At 32.3% G+C, this 20,060-nt stretch overlaps 4 protein-coding genes across 4 annotated transcripts; 3 read left to right on the plus strand and 1 right to left on the minus strand.

The window, feature by feature from the left end:
* Nucleotides 1–1,047: 1,047 nt before the first annotated feature.
* TRIADDRAFT_57697 (uncharacterized protein) lies at nucleotides 1,048–4,004 on the plus strand (the record flags this gene model as incomplete). Its single annotated transcript, XM_002113440.1, has 9 exons — nucleotides 1,048–1,137; nucleotides 1,961–2,073; nucleotides 2,166–2,217; nucleotides 2,761–2,868; nucleotides 2,956–3,049; nucleotides 3,143–3,273; nucleotides 3,374–3,510; nucleotides 3,624–3,700; nucleotides 3,811–4,004. The coding sequence occupies 9 exons, from the start codon at nucleotides 1,048–1,050 to the stop codon at nucleotides 4,002–4,004; spliced, it is 996 nt and encodes a 331-aa protein (XP_002113476.1).
* A 6,461-nt stretch (nucleotides 4,005–10,465) lies between these two features.
* On the plus strand, nucleotides 10,466–11,745 carry TRIADDRAFT_64037 (expressed hypothetical protein). Its single transcript, XM_002113441.1, has 3 exons — nucleotides 10,466–10,565; nucleotides 10,723–10,808; nucleotides 10,925–11,745. Exons 1-3 carry the CDS (start codon nucleotides 10,496–10,498, stop codon nucleotides 11,360–11,362), a joined length of 594 nt encoding a protein of 197 aa, XP_002113477.1. The 5' UTR covers nucleotides 10,466–10,495; the 3' UTR covers nucleotides 11,363–11,745.
* A 1,439-nt stretch (nucleotides 11,746–13,184) lies between these two features.
* On the minus strand, nucleotides 13,185–14,529 carry TRIADDRAFT_57699 (uncharacterized protein; the record flags this gene model as incomplete). Its single annotated transcript, XM_002113825.1, has 2 exons — nucleotides 13,185–13,555; nucleotides 14,409–14,529. The coding sequence occupies 2 exons, from the start codon at nucleotides 14,527–14,529 to the stop codon at nucleotides 13,185–13,187; spliced, it is 492 nt and encodes a 163-aa protein (XP_002113861.1).
* A 2,464-nt stretch (nucleotides 14,530–16,993) lies between these two features.
* TRIADDRAFT_64038 (expressed hypothetical protein) lies at nucleotides 16,994–19,273 on the plus strand (the record flags this gene model as incomplete). Its single annotated transcript, XM_002113442.1, has 7 exons — nucleotides 16,994–17,182; nucleotides 17,925–17,959; nucleotides 18,138–18,249; nucleotides 18,346–18,458; nucleotides 18,559–18,586; nucleotides 18,821–18,884; nucleotides 18,971–19,273. The coding sequence occupies 7 exons, from the start codon at nucleotides 16,994–16,996 to the stop codon at nucleotides 19,156–19,158; spliced, it is 729 nt and encodes a 242-aa protein (XP_002113478.1). The 3' UTR covers nucleotides 19,159–19,273.
* Nucleotides 19,274–20,060: the final 787 nt, after the last annotated feature.

Here is a 20,060-nt window from a genome sequence, read left to right on the forward strand (position 1 = left end):
TTCAATACCGTTGTTGTGTTAACTTGATTTCAGATTTTAAGCAATCTTGGGCATGTAGTTATTCCATCATTTAGCCATCGCGATATGGAGCACCATTATCGATTTAAATCGCCTTTATTTTTGCATGCAGCTACCTCAAATACCGTTATAGTATTAACTTGATTTCAGATTTAAACTATTTTGCGCATGTAGCTATTCCGTCATTTAGCAATCGCAAAATAGAGCATCGTTATCGATTAAAAATATTTTTCTTTTAGTATACAGCTGCCTCAGATACCGTTTTGGCATTAACTTAATTTCAGATTGTAAACTATTTTGCACATATGGTTATTCCATCATTTAGTCATCATAAAATGGAGCACCATTATCGATTGAAATTACCTTTTTGTATACAGCTGCCTCAGATACCGTTATAGTATTAACTTAATATCAGATTTTAAACTATCTTGCATATGTAGTTGTTCCATCATTTAGCAATCTTAAAATGGAGAACCATTTTCGATTTAAATTCCATTTCTTTTATGCAGCTCAAATACCCTGCAGCAACATAGACATTCATGTTTATCAATCCAAAATTAATAGAAATAACAGTGTAGAGTATATCATGTCTCAAAATTTATTAAGTAGTCAGTATATCAATTCTTAGTCAATAGCATCGCAATGTAATTGCTACATGATTGGCTAGTCCGTAGTCTCCCCTTGCATTAATTATATGGGCTGATAGAGCAGATAGCCTATCTTGCTGTATAACTACTCATTCAGTATATCGCGCATAGTAATAAATTAAGCAAATAGTAGATAAAGATATAATGCAAGGGGACTATAGCTGAAAGGGAATCATGCGCGTTCGATCGTCCGTTGTGACCATAGCAACCGCGGTTACTAAGTATTTCATTATAAACAGTTACAGTAAGAGAACTGTTCTACTCCATCTATACGATTATAGGAAAGTTCGACGCCTTTAATATCCAATTGCGTTGGCTTTCGATCTTGTTGTGCCGATTTTTTTACGATATTTTCAGCCGGAGTAATTTAGTTCACAAGAACATGTCTGACTATTCGGATTATGATGGTGAAGACGATAATATAGATATCGACAATGATATTATTGAACAAGACGGGGAAGACAACTTAGAGGTCGGTAAATAATGTAGGAAAGTAGCCTTGAGACCTCTTGAAGGTTATAAGCTGTCCATTTACAAATTGCGATAGACGTAGATAAAATGGAATCTGCAAATATATTCAATTTATGCTTTGAAACTGTCTTCATAGCGGCGTGCATATCAGGCTCTAAATCAGAGTTTAGATCTCAGATAATTATTACTGAATATTGTAATTGAATAATCGTGGAATATAAATTGATAAAATGTAGCGCTGGCATAAGTGGTAGCAAAGTAAGTACCGTATATGATCATAATATATAAGCGAGAGAATATGTAATTTATGAAGTTTCTTAAAGATCATCTCATATTTGAATTTGTGACAGCTAAAGCTTGAATAATTAGCCTGTTGTAATCACCTGATATAAATACTAATCATTTCACTTTTAGTATAATGTCACCAAAATGTACAATATTCAAAAACGATATGACTGGTATAAGCGATTACTATGATTTCATGAGTAGCTATCAAAAAGATGCATAAACTCTAAACAGCATGGCAATATCAATAAAATCTTTATAACGCTTTTTTAGTATGCAAGTAAATTGGACTATACAGGTTTCATTCTTTTACTAAACTGCTATATGATAAATCTCTATCGATGCGTCACAACACAAATATTGGATAAAATTATCGCAATGCTATCATGTAATGAATAGATTGCAACAGCTATCTGGATTGCCATTGCTACCTAATTTTTTACTTGATATCTGTACAATATTCTTAAATTGCAGCTTTACGGCATAATATCAGTTATTATTGCTAAAATTTCGTCTACTACATTATCTTTCTGCTTTAGAATGTAACAGAAAACTCACTGAATGATGAAAATATCCGCGAAGGATTGTCACTGTTATGCAAAACTGGCAATGGAATATCCCATGCATATGTTCGATTAGATGTGCATGACAAGTATGGATCTTATATTACCAATACTCTATATAGCACACAATTACATCAATACATGCGTTTAAGTTAAACATCGTGCAATCTTATTTCCATAGAAATTTAACGGATATAAATAAAATAAGCAACTTTATCCATCTACGCTACTTGGTAAGTGGTTTCATTTGATACGCAATACATACTAAAATCATCAGAAGATAGATCATTATAAAAATCTGAAATATAATTCTGACTGAAATAGAATCATAATTAATACACAAATAAGTAAAAGTTTTTATCATATTCTAAAAGAATCCTAAGGAATTCGTTGCAGTAAACTGCTTGAATAGTACCGATAGTAATATCAAACAACTAGCTATTGCATATCAGGAAGTTCACTATCTGATCTTCTGCTGCTACTTAATATTTCTGTATTTATCATTATTTTAGCCAAATTTAGTAAATAACCTAAGATTTTTGGCATAGCCAAGAGCAATTATTCTGACTGTATATCGAATGATAGTGCAAAAACAGTAAAGTTTTGTATTCACTAAATGTACACAATTATATATATTCATATATGGTAATGTAGTAACGTCTGTCATTAAACACACATGAGATAGCTCAACATATACATTTCGATTACAAAGTTTATCGGGTTTATGAATATCCATTAAAGAAAAATTTTTAAATGGATTACTTCTATGACTATAGGATATTTCCGGAAATAACTTGAAGGATATTTCGCCACTAAATCATTTAACTCATCTGCTTACTTTGAAAGCAGATCGAAATCTACTAACATCTGCTCGTCTTGAAGAGGTTTATTTCATTGATTTGCTTTAATTCGTAACAACAGGTCCACCTTTTGATATATTTGAGGTTTGACATTTTAATTTTTTATGATAGCTCCCCTACTTACAAAGTGCGAGCTTTGCTCATAATGCTATTACGTCGACAGAAGGAATTAGTCATCCGCTTCTAGAATCGCTAATCTTATCATGTATGTATGAAATAGCATAATTTTGAGCAAAACGTATTAGCTAAGATTTAAAGAAGTCTTGCATTAACAATTGTTGGCGTTTTCTTTCTCTAGTCAATAATATTGTAGATGTTCGTGGACTTGATCAGCAAAAACTAGCTAAACTTCAGACATTAGAATTAAGAGCCAATAAATTAACATCTGTAGAACATCTAACATTGCCAAAACTAAAGAATCTATATTTGGTAATTATGATTGCTTTAACAAGCACTAAATAGATCATATTCTCAAATCGTCAATAGCCTCGATTAATTTGAGTACTCGTGCATAATATCCTATTATTAGGCTGCCAATTTGATTGATAACTTGAATGGAATCGATAAACTGGTACAATTACGAACTCTCCACATGCGCGATAATGCGATTAAATCTTTAGATGGATTTACGGATAACATGAAACATTTGCAATATATTAATTTACGGTAGGTTATTTATACATAATTGAGTTTTTTAACATAGGTACAGTAGAAGTGATTTTAATATTATAACAGCTAAATTATATTGTAAAATGTCTCATTTTAACTATATATTTCAGTGGAACCAATATAGACGATATTAAAGAAGTCTCCAAATTAAAATGTCTACCACTTTTACGTGCAGTTGTACTATCAGGTAACGTTCGGAAAATGTGGTACTTTTGAGAAATAGGGGCCAATTATCACGGTACTCAAGTAACTTATCTGATGTTTAATAACTAAAGATACTTTACTATAAATTTCTAGAAAGTCCTGTTGCAGATGAGAATGATTATCGTATCGAGATTTTAATTGCGCTACGACGCTTGGAAAGGCTGGATAAAGAAGAATATAACGAAGATGAAAGACAAGAAGCAGAGGAAATTAACGAACAACGACGTCAAGAAGAGCAATTGCAAAAAGGGGCTGAAGAAGTGATACAATCAGATGAGGAATCTTAAATGACTGCTAAAAGTTTCAATTCCTGAATATTATACCAAAAATGTAATCGTTATTGCTGGTAATCCTGCTAGCACCTGAACCGCCTAACCTTAACTCAATTTTCTATAAATAATTGTAGACAATGTAATTAAAATAATTTAAGGATACTTTCTCCAATTCTAACGTTATTTCTAACAAAGATATGGAAGATTGTAGGAGAAAAACACTACGGGACTTCATATCAGTTATACCATATATCTATGGAAAAGACAATGCATTAAATCACTCTAATTCAAGATTGCGTATTGTAATTTAGCTTCAATGTAATTTATGTGTAGTCGATGATGGTTATATTTTATTTTCCATTTGCAATCACTGTTTGAAAAAATTTCCATTGTTTGCTTGAGTGAATTGCCATCTATCGTTTTAAACAATACTTTAAAGTGTAATATATTGCCGTTCTTCTTCGTTTTAAGAATATTCATGAATTAGTATATTGGTTTACTATCTTGGCTTATAATAGTCTATGCAATCAATAGACCAATCTTGTGTTACATATCAGAGCAAAAGCCAATTAAAATAGCCAATAAGTTGAATAAAATTATGTTTCACCACTCATTCTTGACTAAGTGCTCTTCATTACTTCATAATTTTGACGTAGTCCTTTCTTTATCCTCATTTGTAGCTTAATATCTCAAATGAATGCAGTTCCGTATTCATCCATACCCTCTCCACTATAGGATATGCATATTCTAATACAATCTTGAAGGAAATTTGTGATAATTAATTACTCTATACATTCAAAAATCAGATGATAAACTATCGGTGTGCACGTATAAAGTATACGCTATGTTAGCAAATGAACATATCGGAGCAGCTAATCAGCTTTTTAGTAATTGGATAATTTACCTGGCGTCTGATGATTTATTAATATCCTATAATATATAATGGCTGATATAATTTAAATTGCTACTTAGATTCATTGGTATGCATATGCTATAAAGAATTGAGCCAAATTTAACACTGCCGTATTAGTTCATTGATGATGGTAGAATAATCCTCCATTTATGATAACTTTCTTTACGATCATAACATTAAAGCAAAAGCTAAAAGCTTCATTATTTAAAATTATACTGCTAAGTAGATTAGTTATAGCAAAATATTTCCTTCTGCTAGTAATATAATGACTATATCTTACCGAAGAGCATTATGCTGATTTACAGCAATTATCGTTGCAGGAGATTAATGTACTACGTACCACCAGATAGATTTTTAGCTGTCTTAGCTAATCGTGATCATCCTATATCATGGAGTATCTAGAAAGTAAAACAGAAATATGCATAGTTAGCAAACTTGTGCGTTTGCTCATATTAATGATTCTGAAAATATTGTGAGTCATTTTTTATTTAAATACATCCGCAAGTTATAAATATTTCATCTTATATTTTTTTAGATGTTGTATGATAGAGTACCCGTACCAGTATCAAAATAAAACTTTATTTATGGTATTTTTCAATGTAAATCGAAGATTTCATTTTGCGGTAGAGAATTATGCAAATCATTAAAGTTTTAAGATGTACTTATTTTGTATAATTAAACTGCACGAAATCATACATAAACCATCAAAGTCTTTCAGCATTGCAGCATCTGAATCCAGTCAGCTTAGCTAGTGAAGGTACTCTTAGATCAATAGACACTTCAAATTTAAATTATATTCATTATTTCTAAACATGAAAGTAGACAATTTTGAATCATCTGAACGACCAAGGTACTCTGATAAAAAAATTTAGATCAAATATCTGTGAAATTAAGAATGTAAAATTGAGCAGAATGCTAATATTATTATCATCCGTCATTTTTTCGAATAGAGAAGCATATGAAAACATTTTATCGATTACCAATACTGATTTGTTTATAATTTAAAGTATAACCAAGTCTGCTTCGATTATCTCGAGGATAGAAGCAGTTTATCAGCACTTCTCAATGGAACTTCCAGCAAGCGAAACTAGCTTATAATAAAATATGAATTCGAGTTTAAGATCTTATTTCCAGATTCTGGATCAAATTTTTGTTCTGCAATAGCGAATATAGTTAATTATACCGATTTTAAGATTATCAAGCTTGCTCAAAGTACATTTAAATTCGGTAGATAACGTAGCATTTAAATATCGTTTAAATTTTTTATCGAATGGACTGCAATCTTACCCTTTCTGAGTAAATTCATAGCAATTCCAATTTAAATTATCCATTACGTTAATGGTGTATCAGTACTCTTGCATTAAATTATTAACAAGATGATTGCCATTTCCTACTTCGAAATTCAGAGAAATTGTTAGTCTCTATTGAAAATGAAAGCAATATGCCTATGTAGAATTTATAAATCGTAAGGGATTTACATAAAGATATAGAAGTTTAAGAGATAACGTCAATATTTCCTAGGAATTGTGTAAATCAGAAGTAGTAATAGGTACCTAGTAGCAGTTATTCTATTTTTACGCAAGAAAATAATGCATAAGTAATGATATTTTAGATAAAAAACTAACAAGTATATCTATTATTATATGATTATTTTAATTTTTGCTATGCTTATGACATAGATTTAATCCTGTATGATCATTTCCAATTAAAAATTATTAAGGAGTCTATCGGATATTACGTTGATAATATATATGACGTGGATTAAATTAATAAATTATTTATCCTTGCAAACAACTAGTTAATATATTACTTGTAAGATCAACAAGGTTTATCGGAATTCTACGTATTAAGAAACGACGAGAAAGCAATGGGTTTCGGTAGTCTTAATAGACTTCTTTATTTTAATAATGATCATGTTAATAATTATTGTATTAAATGTTAGATAAATCCAAGATGTTGCCAATAATACATACAATAACCCATCTATATCCTATTTAAAGGATATTTATAGTAAATTAATAATGAAATTCGGATATCGTTAATAGGCATTCCGTTTTATTAAAATCAGTTACATATATACTATAATATAAGCCTAAGAAGTAGCTTTTCGCATACTTGTATAATACTACTACAGAAATATTTGCATCATAGCGATCACTATTATCGAAGTCATTTTATGTATTAAATTTATGCAACGATGGTCTATATAATTAATTGTGATACTAAACTGCCAATTTCGGTGGTAGCTTAAAAATTTGGGCATAAATTTTGGTAATCATCTCTGTAAAGTCTTTACAGATCACACATCTTACGATTTCTTTTGTCAAATATGATGTAAATAATATCTGTCGGATAATAGGCGTAATGAATTATTTCATAAAGAAAATGTAATATACAGTACAATGGTGCTAATGTCTTAATAGGCGTATTTTATGTTGTAGCAGATCATTAAATTTAACTGATTATGGTTAGATAGTGCTTGTTATTGATTAAACGACAGATAGACATGATTACATCCTGTGCTTATCTATAAACGATATGGAAAGATTTTACCTTCAACGGCTCTTAGTATCCTCTACTTTTCTAAAGAGCACTAAATATGATCTTGAGCTTAGTCAATATGCACAAAATCTAAATGATTTAATGATCATGATCCGATATTGATTACTAGAATGATTTATACTTAACTTTGTAAGATGCTACTTCTTGCATGCTCGTAGTACTATTATTATACAAGCCTTAATAAATGGCGCTTTAGAAGTCTTTTCAATTTCTACCCGCAATGAAATAATAGCTATAACGTCAAAATATATTAGTATTTCTACAATACTACAAAAAAATTATTAAGGCTGCATCAGTTTTGATAGTTAATTAAATCCTATAAAGAGCGATATTTTCTAGAATTTTTCCTTGATGATTTTTAAGTTGATCGATTAATTTACTCTCAATTTCTTCTACTTTCAGCATTAATTTTTTATTATTCTTTGTATAATCGCGATCTTGCTAACTTATGAGAGGCAATAATAGTCATAATTGTATCTTAGGCAAGATCACAGCATAAGATTAGCAGTCAATACAGTGAATTTTCCTAACACTTTGTGTGACTATAGCCATATAGAATGGCTATATCTATAACATCAATGTATAAGATCTTTGATCATTGATGCTGACATAATGTTATTTTCATTTATTGTATAACATACGATAAATTTATATGTATGAAGAATCGAAGCGTGTACACTATATAATGATGGCAATTTGAAACATAAAAGAAAGACCTTTTATTCCTTTTAGCTGTAATCTATTATTAAGATTAACAACTTACTTGTATTCTTAGTAGTTTTAAGTTAGTGAAGTATGGAACAATATTTCAATTTATATTTATAGCTATTGCTTTGATATGTAGATGGCGAATCTAATTTTAGGGATAAGATATCGAGCTATACAAAAATTTGTGCCACTCTGGACGATTATTATTAAGGTTAATGGCATGGTCAGTTAAATTATCGCTAATTTCTAAATGTGATTGTAACTGTTTCTATATATATTATTTCTTAATGTTATTCAATTGGACAAAGTGATTCCAGAAATAAATAAATATAGTACTTGCGAACTAATTGCCTGAATATTGCATAAATCATCAAAGTATCAAACAAACCAGCGGTTGTTATGAAAGAGGCATTATTCATTGCAAGGAAGAAATTGAAAATGCTTGAAGCATATCATGTTAAAATCTTAACTGAAAAATAATCAATAAATCAAGCGTAGTGAAAGCATTGTTATTGTGTCACTATGGTATCTACGACGTTTCAGAAATCTCCATCGGTTATGAATAATTTGTAAATCTCTTTAATTGAATATCGTTAATATTAATTTCATAGTTAAACGCGATTAATAAGTCTACCATATCCACCATAAATAAATTCACCATGATTAATGTAGTTTTTCAGCAAATAAACAATTGATAATATCTTTTCGATCAAGTTAAAATTGCATGCAAATTATTTAAAAGTTTTCTGTTGCTGGAATTTTATTTGGATCGTTAACATATAGATTATCTCTGTTAATAATAATTAGTATCATATGTTATATTTTCCACTACGATAATAATAATAATCTGCTTTATCGTAGTCTATATACATGCTAAGATGCTTTTCAATCTTATAAGATTGTTACGAATGAAACTATGTTCTATATTGATATAGGTTAGCTTACGTCAGAATGATGTAAATATTATTTCATACGTAACAGAAAAGGGGTTAGTTTATGCTAACGCTAAGCTAAAAATAATACCCTATTGTACTCTATTGACCATTTATACATAGACAGCAGTTACAGACTGCTAAAAGGAGGATTCGTCTACGTTCATTAATGACTCTATTTCGTATATTTTATTTAAAAATCACCGTTTTTGATTGATTATTTATGAATAAATGATTAGCAGATGTAATTATTCTTAGTAAAAGGTTATTAATCCACGATGGACTGTAAAGATAATGAGATGATGTAAAAATTTAATGTAGATAACTTAATACTTGTAATACTATCAATTTTAGCTTCAACTATTATGGGGTATTTCTTCAAGATAATTATTTTATTGACGTATTTATAGTTATAGGTTATTGGATAACTACTAGCAATAGGTGATAGAACCTGGTGTAAGTTGTACGCGTTAATATGATCAATGGTGGAGATTTCTACCTTATACACGAAATTAACTAAGGAATAATATGTGGTCACCTTTTTCCTTCATATTACAGTAATATTAGCCAACAATGAAAATTTGAATAGTCTATATTATAGATGCCTAAGATATCGATTTCCTGTATCTTAGATCTATCATTATAAATCTGTTGAAATGATCCATTGTTGAATATCATTATTGTAACTACAGTACTTCCACGTCTTATTTATTCTATAATGTTATTCAACGTAGTGATGTTATTCTAGATGAATGTGGTCAAATTACTTTTGTGTACGTTGTTATCTTGTACTGTATATACAGTGCATTAACAAATAATTAGTTCAAATGAAAAATAACTTTTACTAAATCTAAGATGATCATTAACGTGTGGTAGAAAAGAAATTTGAACCATAAATAAAAAAATTTCAATTTTACGGTTTTTACAAATTTATTGCAAGAATAGATTTATGTAATGCTATCATGGTTAAATGGTTATTCGGTGCTAAAAAAATCGACTCAAACTGAACATCTGTGTCAATATATTCAACGTTAACAATATTTGAACAATTTTGATTTATAGTACTCAACTTTATACAGTTCAAATAATAACTATTGATAGTATATAAATTTTTCAAAATAGTTATGTAATTAGATAAGGAATACGGGAATGAATCAAGATATATTATGACTAAAAATGATGACGATATAGGAAGTTACTAATTTCAATGATAGCAGGTGCGTCGTAAATTGATCATTTATTTACACTAGAGTATTTAAAGAATGGAATCCAATCAACATTTATTCAAGCCCAACAGCAATTAATTAATAATTAAAAAGTTGGAAAAGGTTTATTAACTCCTGCAACCGCGTCCATCTAGTAGTTAGTTGTTCCCATCAGTAGAAATCAAGATGAGACTAAGGGCAATAACTCTAACATTTTGCCTGGTAATTTGTACCATATCGGCTGTTAAAGCTAACGGTAATAGTAGCTCTTAAACATAGAAATTATGTAATTTAAATTTTACTTAGACTCAAAATTTTGAATCTTGTCAATTGCTGTTCGAACTAGCTAGCCTAATATTTGCCCTGTCCTAGGATTTATCAATTTTTATAGCAATTTTTCTATCTGTTGATAGATCTTGAAGATCGTCATGCCCATTCAACTCCAGCCTCTGGATTTAAAAAGTTGAAAAATTTGAAGTATTTAGTAAAATGGGCTCCAGTGAGTAGAATATCCAATTAAACGTGTAGTCATCCAATATCAATGTTGTTGGCAACTAGATGTTCTCGATGTCTTATACTAATTTTATCGTTTTATTCTTTTCCTTTGCATTTTAGCCAACATGTAATGCCAATAAAGCTTGCCCAACTGGTCAATGTTGTTCCGTCTATCAACCTACTTTACATACACCTAGAAGAAGATATTGTAGGCCTAATCCATACCTTGGTAGCACTTGCCGCCTTGGCACCGGTCGCCGCTCTCTCTGCAGATGCGGCACTGGTCTACAGTGTGTACCAGCTTATAGACATTTGACTATTTCTGGCCGAAGCGTTTACCGAAGTGTCCGCGGTGCTTATGATGACTTAGATGAAGAAATTGATATGGTACGTGAAACCTCTTCTTTTGCCGATGATGACTACGAAGCCATTACATGGAATGATGTTGCAGAATTGCGTAGAGAAGCTGAGATGAGTACTGGTTCCACACGTAAGCGAGCCGCTAGTCGATTAGCCAATGTCGGTATTTGTGTCCGTGACAGTAATTACACTCCATAAGACATTTCAGCCTTATTGAGCCGTTCAATTTGTCATTCTATATTAGAATGATGATGAAAAACGAATCTGTATAACTAATACCGTACATAATTGAGAAGTTGATATTCCAACTATTGCTTCCTTGGACTATACTAGTACCATATCAATTACTGACAGGAATATGTACTTAAACTACTTAGTTGTAATGAATAAGATGTATTTCAATAATTAATTAATTAAATCTAAACAACCATTGTGGATAGTACTGCTCTGCTTTTAATATCAAATGTTGCCACCATAACTGTAATACATGACATTCAATGTAATCATCACCCTTCACATCTTATCTTAATCATTAATCTGCTTATTAAAACACGTGAAATAATGCAATAAAAGTAATATCGAACGAACTTATAAGTGTCATTTTAATGCAAATTCGTACCTATCGTAGTGTTTGTTATTCAATATTTTAAAATTAAAAAAACAAAATCTTCAAAATTATACAAGTGAATACGAAGTTAATTCAACTAGCTATTCTATGGACTATTACCGTAGTAGCCCATGGTTGCTCATATATTAGACTCATTACGGCAGTTCTAACGGATACAAATCTAGTCTTACGATATGCTTCTATTCCTCGTACTATAATAACTCTATCACAACTGGTACAAACAGATTTATTCAGTACTTCAAGGCGAAGTTTGATAGACAACGTAATCTCAGAACGATTTACTGTATTACATCATATAAAATACTTAAAATCGCATTTTCTGTTTTTGTCAAATGAGACAGTCTCGCATAATTGCTTGAAGGAATTTTCTACCGTATGCTTGTACTATATAATCTCCAAGAAAAGGTTGGGAAAAATGAAAACGATTTCATTCTCTACGTCTTAGAGCTAGAAACTATCGCAATTACTGCAAACTTGGACACTGTAGATTATGCTTCAGAATTCGTAGCTATGAAATCTTTTGACATTATTTACACTAATCTGAAATTGTATTTGTTTAAAGTATGTACAGGGCTACTATTTTACGCCATTATTACAGGCAGTAAGCTCGACGTCAGCAGATACAGTCTCTCAGCTATTGCAGTTAAGCTAATTTGAGAGTTCTTCATTTTCTGTATTTGACTACTTCTATTGAGTTTGTTATTTTGTGTCATCATATTTAATGTTATGTAGCGATTATACTTGTAAATATAACGAAAAACAATCCTGCTAGTATGTTTATCAACTCAAAACGTGCGTGAGTATTCCTAGCATTAATTTTTTACTGTAATATTCAATACTTTTGAACACGACTTGATATTTCTCATCGTTAAACTAGTTCAGCTATTGCATTGCAACTATAACTTACTAGCCAGTTTTTTCATCGTTCTAATATGGTGATATTTACATTTATTTACTGTTTATGTTCACGACACAACAATATGCAAAATTTTCATGGGCCATCCATGCTTAAATTTCGTATATGCAGTAACATATCAGTTCAGAAATCAGCTATTGTGAAAATAATAATTTATATATAGAACTGGTAGATAAGCAAAAGATCGAAAAGCCGTTAGGCAACATCGATAATGATATCTAAGAATACGTTCTATTCATGAGTATATTTGGCTACTCAAATGTAAATAATGAGAATATAAATCCAGATTTCGTACAGTTCTTAGGCGAATCGAAGGACAGTTCTAAAGCAAAGCACAGAAGTAGTCCTCTTATATGCAGTATCTAGCTGATAAGATTTTCAAAGCGATGTCTATTAAAAATTTGATATGAAATGGTGGAATCCCAATTGCGTCAAGCCTGAGCTGCTGTCTTTAACTGTACAAACAATCTCAGGAATCACGTTCGCTTAACTTTAAATCTATCTCGTCTTCGCTTTTTCTTTAGCTTATGTAGTTTAATTTTCTTTCTTCTTTTTTTCATAACGCTGCCACATTCTAATTGTTCATTCGATTCTTCTGTAGTGGCTTGATCACATGATATAATATTTTCCTGATTGAAGTACAGCCAAGATAGTGAATTAGTGTATCTAGTAAAGACTTGGCTTAGCATAGTATGACTTGTAATTGATTCCTTTCGTTCTTGTTTGCCAGATTGACTTTTGACATTTTTGTAAGACGTTAAGAATGCAGTTGGTAATTTGATATCTCGCAATTGAGGATCAGTGACCGCTAGAGATTTTTGTTGGAGATTTAGCAAAGCCAAGTTATCTAGATAATGATAGATAAAGATTACTTGTAAGAGTGCTTCTAATATCTTCTTACTCAGAATATCGTCAGGTTATTCGTCGAGATGCGATTTTTTTATGATTTAACATCAACAACAGCACAAAATGATGGCCTACGATGCGCATACTGCTTGATGCTGCAATTAATAGACATGGCTACATGATGTGTATTAATATACCGGTCTACAGATCCCTATATAACAATATAGCGAGTACTAAGTGCCTTATTCCGTTTAGGCAATAACAAGCATACCTACCGTACATTGTATAATAGTCTACATATGCGTATGAGGGAAAAATTAACACTTTCAATGAAATTATTCACAAGTATATCTCTATGGCGTTAGAAGTACTCTGAGTGTGTTTACGGATAGTGTATACTCGTACATCTAATGTACAGTATACGTCAGTTATCATAGTAAATTTTAACTCTCTACAGCTACACCTATCGAGGTTCCAGTTTTAGGTTGAACCTGTTCATGTACGACTATGAAAACTATACTGCCTGAATCCTGTACGAGTAATATCCGGCCCCAACATGCTTTTGCATCACTACTTGTCTGGAAAGTAGTAATAAGCATACTAACATTCAGCAGCTGTAAACTTCGAGCAATACGCTTTAATTGATAAGTTTATAAAGTGGAGTATTCTAATATTATGTACAAAAGGTCGAATTCAGCTTCTACTTCATAATACCGACTACTCCTCTACGAATAATCAGGCATTATCATGTTATGGTGCAGACGGTTGGATTTAGCTTATTCTTGGTGCTACTGACCACCTCTCTACGAATAACGAAGAGTGAATTTATCTAACCACTCATTACATCATGATACCTGAGGCCTTCTTGATGCGTGTATATTGACCACATGATAAATTATTGGATTTTGCAGCAGCAAACGGCCAGGTCATTTTCCAGGCCGAGCGAAATAAGGTTACAGTTTGCTTTAGGGCCATCTCTCGCTAAATGAATTCAATTTCAAGAACTAAATCGTCGTTCTTCTACGCGTCGACGAGCTGTAAAGTCTAGTCTACAATATCTTGCTCTATGAAAATCTTATCCAATAAAATTTCATCTCTAGTCTCTCTTAAGCAGCTTCCATCTTCCCGAGATTGGATCTCGTCCAACACGAGTTGCGAATCGATGTCCAACTGTCCAGCCTCTGTAGTCTGTACCTTGCTTGCGCCAGACATACCTTCTACGCATGACCAGTACTGTACGACGTGCAGTGGAAACTCATTTTGTTTAAAAATACTACTGTAGTGACTGTACAGTACTGTGTACTGACGGACAGACATTTCCGATTTTATTCTCATTAAACTATTGTGAGGACCACTTCATTATGACTTACTGTACTGTACAGTATAAAGTACAGTACAGTAGTACTGTATGTACTGTACAGTACAGTACGGTCGATTCTGAATTGGCTGATTTTTTCTCAATCAAGTAATATTACATTGAATATTACGATCTATTCCTAAAGTTCTGCTTGGAAGCTGCAGTTATATAAGATCGTGAATGTTATTTAAATTAGTACCCGTGATTTAGAAAATAGATACGGAAGATCCATACCAAGTAGTCATTTTTCGGCATGAACGGCCTCACACTTGATCAAAAAGTCCGTCCATCCTACGTACTGTACACACTGAAACATGTACTGTACTTTGTTAATCCTTGACGTGCAATGTACTGTACAGTACAGTACTGTTTTAGTGTACTGTACTGTAGAACTGTACAGTACTGCGCATGTTCAAAGCGTACTGTATGTACACTGTACAATACAGTACAGGGGAGTTCAGTATTACAGTCGTCCATGACATGAACGGCCTCGCACTTGATCAAAAAGTCCGTCCATCCTACATACACACTGAAACATTTTCCTACAGTACTTTGTTAATCATTAACGTGCGCTGTACTGTACTGTACTGTACTGTACACTGTGTACAGTACAGTACAGAGTGTCCAAAAATAATCCCAGCGCACAAATTTAAAATTAGTATTGCCAAATTGTGCAGTAATTTGCCAAAAAAATGTACCGAAATGTAGAGTAATACTGTAACCTATCATAATCTGAAAACACTGTACTGTAGGGTTACAATACACTACTGTAGTGTAGTGCGTACAGTACTGTACTGTACAGTACAGTCCTGTACTGTGTACAGTACTGCGCATATTCAAAGCGTACTGTACTGTACACTGTACAGTACTGTCCGTACGGTACAGTACAGTACAGCACAGTTCAGTATTACAGTAGTCCATGACGGTACTATGTACTGTACACTGTGCACATTCGATTCCAATCATGACGTAATTGTAAGTAGAGCTGCCGATGTCCAGCGTTACATAAAATGCCCAAAACTCGGTATCAGCACTATAGTTCAGTATCACTGACTGCCAGTTAGGGTTAGCAGTGTGGAAGATGTAGATAGATTCAACTCGAAGAAAGTCCCCAACATTGGGCGCTGTTGAATTTGGTCAACTGTTCAATAAGCAGTTTCAAGGTAATAAGAGGTAAGTTAGCAGCCATTAAAAGAATGATGTAGATTACAATCATTGGATTGCATCTATCTTGCGTTATCAAATGACGGATTAAATTGATATGACTACCATGGGCTTACTAGTTTATACAATATGTTTTAGAAGCATCATATTTTGCTCTAAAACTGTTTGTCTTGAATGCACACGGAAAACTCTACTTTTTAAGCGCTTTGTTATGATCGCCGACAGTTGTTGTTAGTACTGTACATGGACATACAGTGATTACTTTATTGTATAATAACGCCCAGTTAAACTTCTGTATTAATACGTTATAAACAGAGTAAAATTTATTTTAACAGTAGCTTTAACTTTATAATGGCAGCTCGGATCAAATCCAACAGCTCCTTGTAATTATTAATTCCATCATGAGCCGTTTTTCGTTGTGCCGAGTAGTACTACGGATCAGCAAAACAGATGCGCATATACTTACTATACCCGTATATGTATACTAGTACAGAAAAAAGTCTTCGATACAAGTATTTAGAACGTTCTGTTGTACCATATCATCACTAATAGAGAATTCTGATGTTGTGTAATTGAAAGATTAGATAGTTGCCTTTGTATCATTTACCTTGTATTGTGTTATATCAGTCTACCGTTTAGTTTGTTAGATAGAACAATTATGGACAATCAGGCCCAGTAATAGTAAATTAACTGTAAATTGAATCGTTACTCCATACAAATAAGTAGATGTTTATGTGTTACTACTCGTGTAGTTAATACTATATACGCGTACAATGTGGTATCAATTTGATGCTGGTGAATTTCTGTCATAAAAGAGATAATGAAGTTTCAATTTACATCGTTGAATTGAATGCAATTCAACCTTTTGTAGCATATCTGTGAACGGACTCTGCCCCACTTGCGCTAAGATTTCGAAACATGTCTCAGAATCCACCCCTCAGCGTTTCCGGTGATTATCCTAATCAAAACTATCAACAGCCTCCACCCATTGGCGCTGCGTCTGGCTTCCCTCAGCATGGAGATACTTACAGCGAACCAAATCAGCAAACATGGCAGCAACAACAAACGCAGGGATTGCCATTTCGTATCCCCGTAGTACCATTGAAAGTAAGCTAATAATAAATTTCTTACTAAACGTGAAATGACTATGCTGTAAGAGCCTACTGACATATCCTGTTCATGCTTTCACTACCAGTTTGATGTTATACTATAAACTACCATAAAACGTTTTCTAGCTATTATGCTGCTTACCACAGTAGTAACAGAACCGTCATATGAGTATAGATTAAATGGATGGCCTTTTTAACGGCGATCAAGTGAAGGCCTATACTATTTCTCTGCTTATTTATTTATGCTTAGTACTCACTGTGTGGTAGTAAGCTTAGCAATTCTAACCCGATACAAAAATAGTCATAATTACAATCTACTCTACAAATTGCAGAACGGTGAATGCCGTACATTTCTCTCGGAATACAGAATATTTAAGTCAGTTGCCGTGATTATTAAAATTGAGGCAGACAAGTGCTGTATTGCAAGCATCTCTGATTGCAACATACACGTTGAATTTTAATCGCTATCTTCGCAGTGCTGTTTGATATTTTATTGCAAGTAACTGTTGCATATGTTCGTTAAGAATTATAAAGTAACTTCAAAATCTACTAGCGTAGCCATTAGGCCAACCGCGGTGGAAAAATAGGATCGATGAATATCATGATGTCCTTGCAATAAAAATCTTTCTAGCTTGTTTATTATGTTGGCCATCACGTGAATAACTAATGTAATGCAATGCCTAAAATTTCAGTCACCTATCTGATGTAAGTTGTATTTGTTTTTAAACATTCAATATTAGGTTCTTATCCTCATCGACTTTCTCCTAGTTGTATGGTAAGTAAAACGATTATTATGTATTGCATTACTCGTAGATTGCTACTGCAATTTTATTACGGTTATATTGAGATATTACTTATCTGAGATACTATATGACAACCTGTTTACAAATTCATGAACCAACTTTTGGAATGAAATGACCTAATTTTGAATGTAACATTCTTGAATTAAATAGGGGTGCGGAATATCCTTGGCTACCAGCGTCTTATTTGTTTGGGAATTTTACGGTGATAGCTCTGGGAATATGGTCTATTATTGACGAGAAAAATCCTGATGGGCCGCATATGGTAAATAGAATACCAGAATTTTCATTGGAAGGATAGCTTTATTATTTGTTAGGTTATTTTTAGGATAATACTTAATTTGCTGTTCTTATTCCACAGATGTTATTGACACTTACAATTACAATCTTGCAAGACATAATTATGGTCGCTGTGCGATATCCTGTAATAGCCTACAAAATTGGTGGTACTGCTGAATTTCGCTTTTCAGCAGGGTAAAAATATGAAATTCCATGTGATATAACTAGTTGCTCTTACTACACAAACCGGATTGAAAGTACCACTAACTAGTCCAAATTGATCTTATATTTACAGAATGGCAATTCTTAATATAATTTTGAAGGTATTTGCAATATTAATCTATGCTAATAGACTAAAAAATGTATTTGTCTAATCTAAAGAATTGTACTTGATATCTGCAAGTTAAATGTCCTTAAAGATGTACACTTTAAGTGTTCAATGATCTGATTGTAATCTTACGGCGTCTCTTTTAACTTGTGTATGTGTCTTTAGCGATGCATGTGCTACAACAAGTTTCTGTTACAACTGTTTAATACTATAATATTCTTAATTTTAGCCTTTCTATTGCTTTGTCATATACGGGCATCTAACTGCACGTGGTGGCAGTTTGTTAGCCTCATGTAAGTAATCAATCGATAGTGTTATTCGCATTATAGTTTCATTATAGTTGCTTTGGTAATAAAATTCATTATTCTTTCATGAGCAGTTCAACGCAAAAATTATGAATCAATAGACTCTCCACAACAACAACAAGCCTTTGGTGCTAACCCTCCGCCTCAAGATATTGCTGCTTCCGCATCCCCTTATCAGGACACTTACAGGCCATATTCGCAGCCGCAAGTAACACCAACACTGCCGGAATATCCCGTCGATACCAAACCTCCTGTTGCTTAAATAGTCACGACAACCGAGTTAACAATTCAATAGCCGCTGCTAACAGGAATTATAGTATTTCTCAAACTGACTGTCCCTAGCTTCTGATTTCTTTGGTTACTATGCGAGTAACTCGTAGATTTATAATAGTAGAATTCCTAAACGATTCATTGAGTAGGTACAGTAACATTACGAGATGTAAATTGTGTATTGTAGAAAGATTGAATATTGACACTTGAAAATTCATGAAATCATACCTTAATCTGTGTAAACGAAATAGGCTGCTGGCAGAAAAACATAAAGTAGTACTGTCAGTACCTAGGTGTATACAACTATGCTATACCGCAGGTATTAGTATGGCATATAAATTACTGCTACAGTACATATAAATTTCCTATGAGTATATTTACTTTATTGTATGGAAGTCCATTGCTATACCGTATGTATAAAGGTATTAGCTAATGTCGTAAATATAGTATAAGATTTGATACTGTTGCTGTTATAAAAATTTAACCTTTTTACTTAACATTCTTAATTAAGGTATTTTCTTCGCTTACAAGCTAATATTCGCAAGTATCAATTATATTGTTTCGCTGAATTCAAAATTTTAAGTTTTAATTGTTCTTAATTTGTTAGTGTTAGTTTTACTATGTCATAAAATCTTTCTAACTTGCGGAGGAAGTGAAAAAAATAGTGATATCATAGCCATAGTTGTGTATGCCTGCCAATACATGAAATTAAATATTCAAAATTCATATTTGCAATCAACCTTACGTATTAAAAATATGGATTACAAGTAGGTATAAATTGTTGATATTCTTCTGTGCCGTATACATGAATTAGCAATTAAGTCTATCGTTCCTACACAAATCAGTAATATGATAATTACGGTATCTTTCTACTCACAATTTAAAGTATTCGTA

Source organism: Trichoplax adhaerens, genomic scaffold (genome assembly GCF_000150275.1).
Source record: "Trichoplax adhaerens TRIADscaffold_6 genomic scaffold, whole genome shotgun sequence".
Classification (NCBI taxonomy): domain Eukaryota; kingdom Metazoa; phylum Placozoa; class Uniplacotomia; order Trichoplacea; family Trichoplacidae; genus Trichoplax; species Trichoplax adhaerens.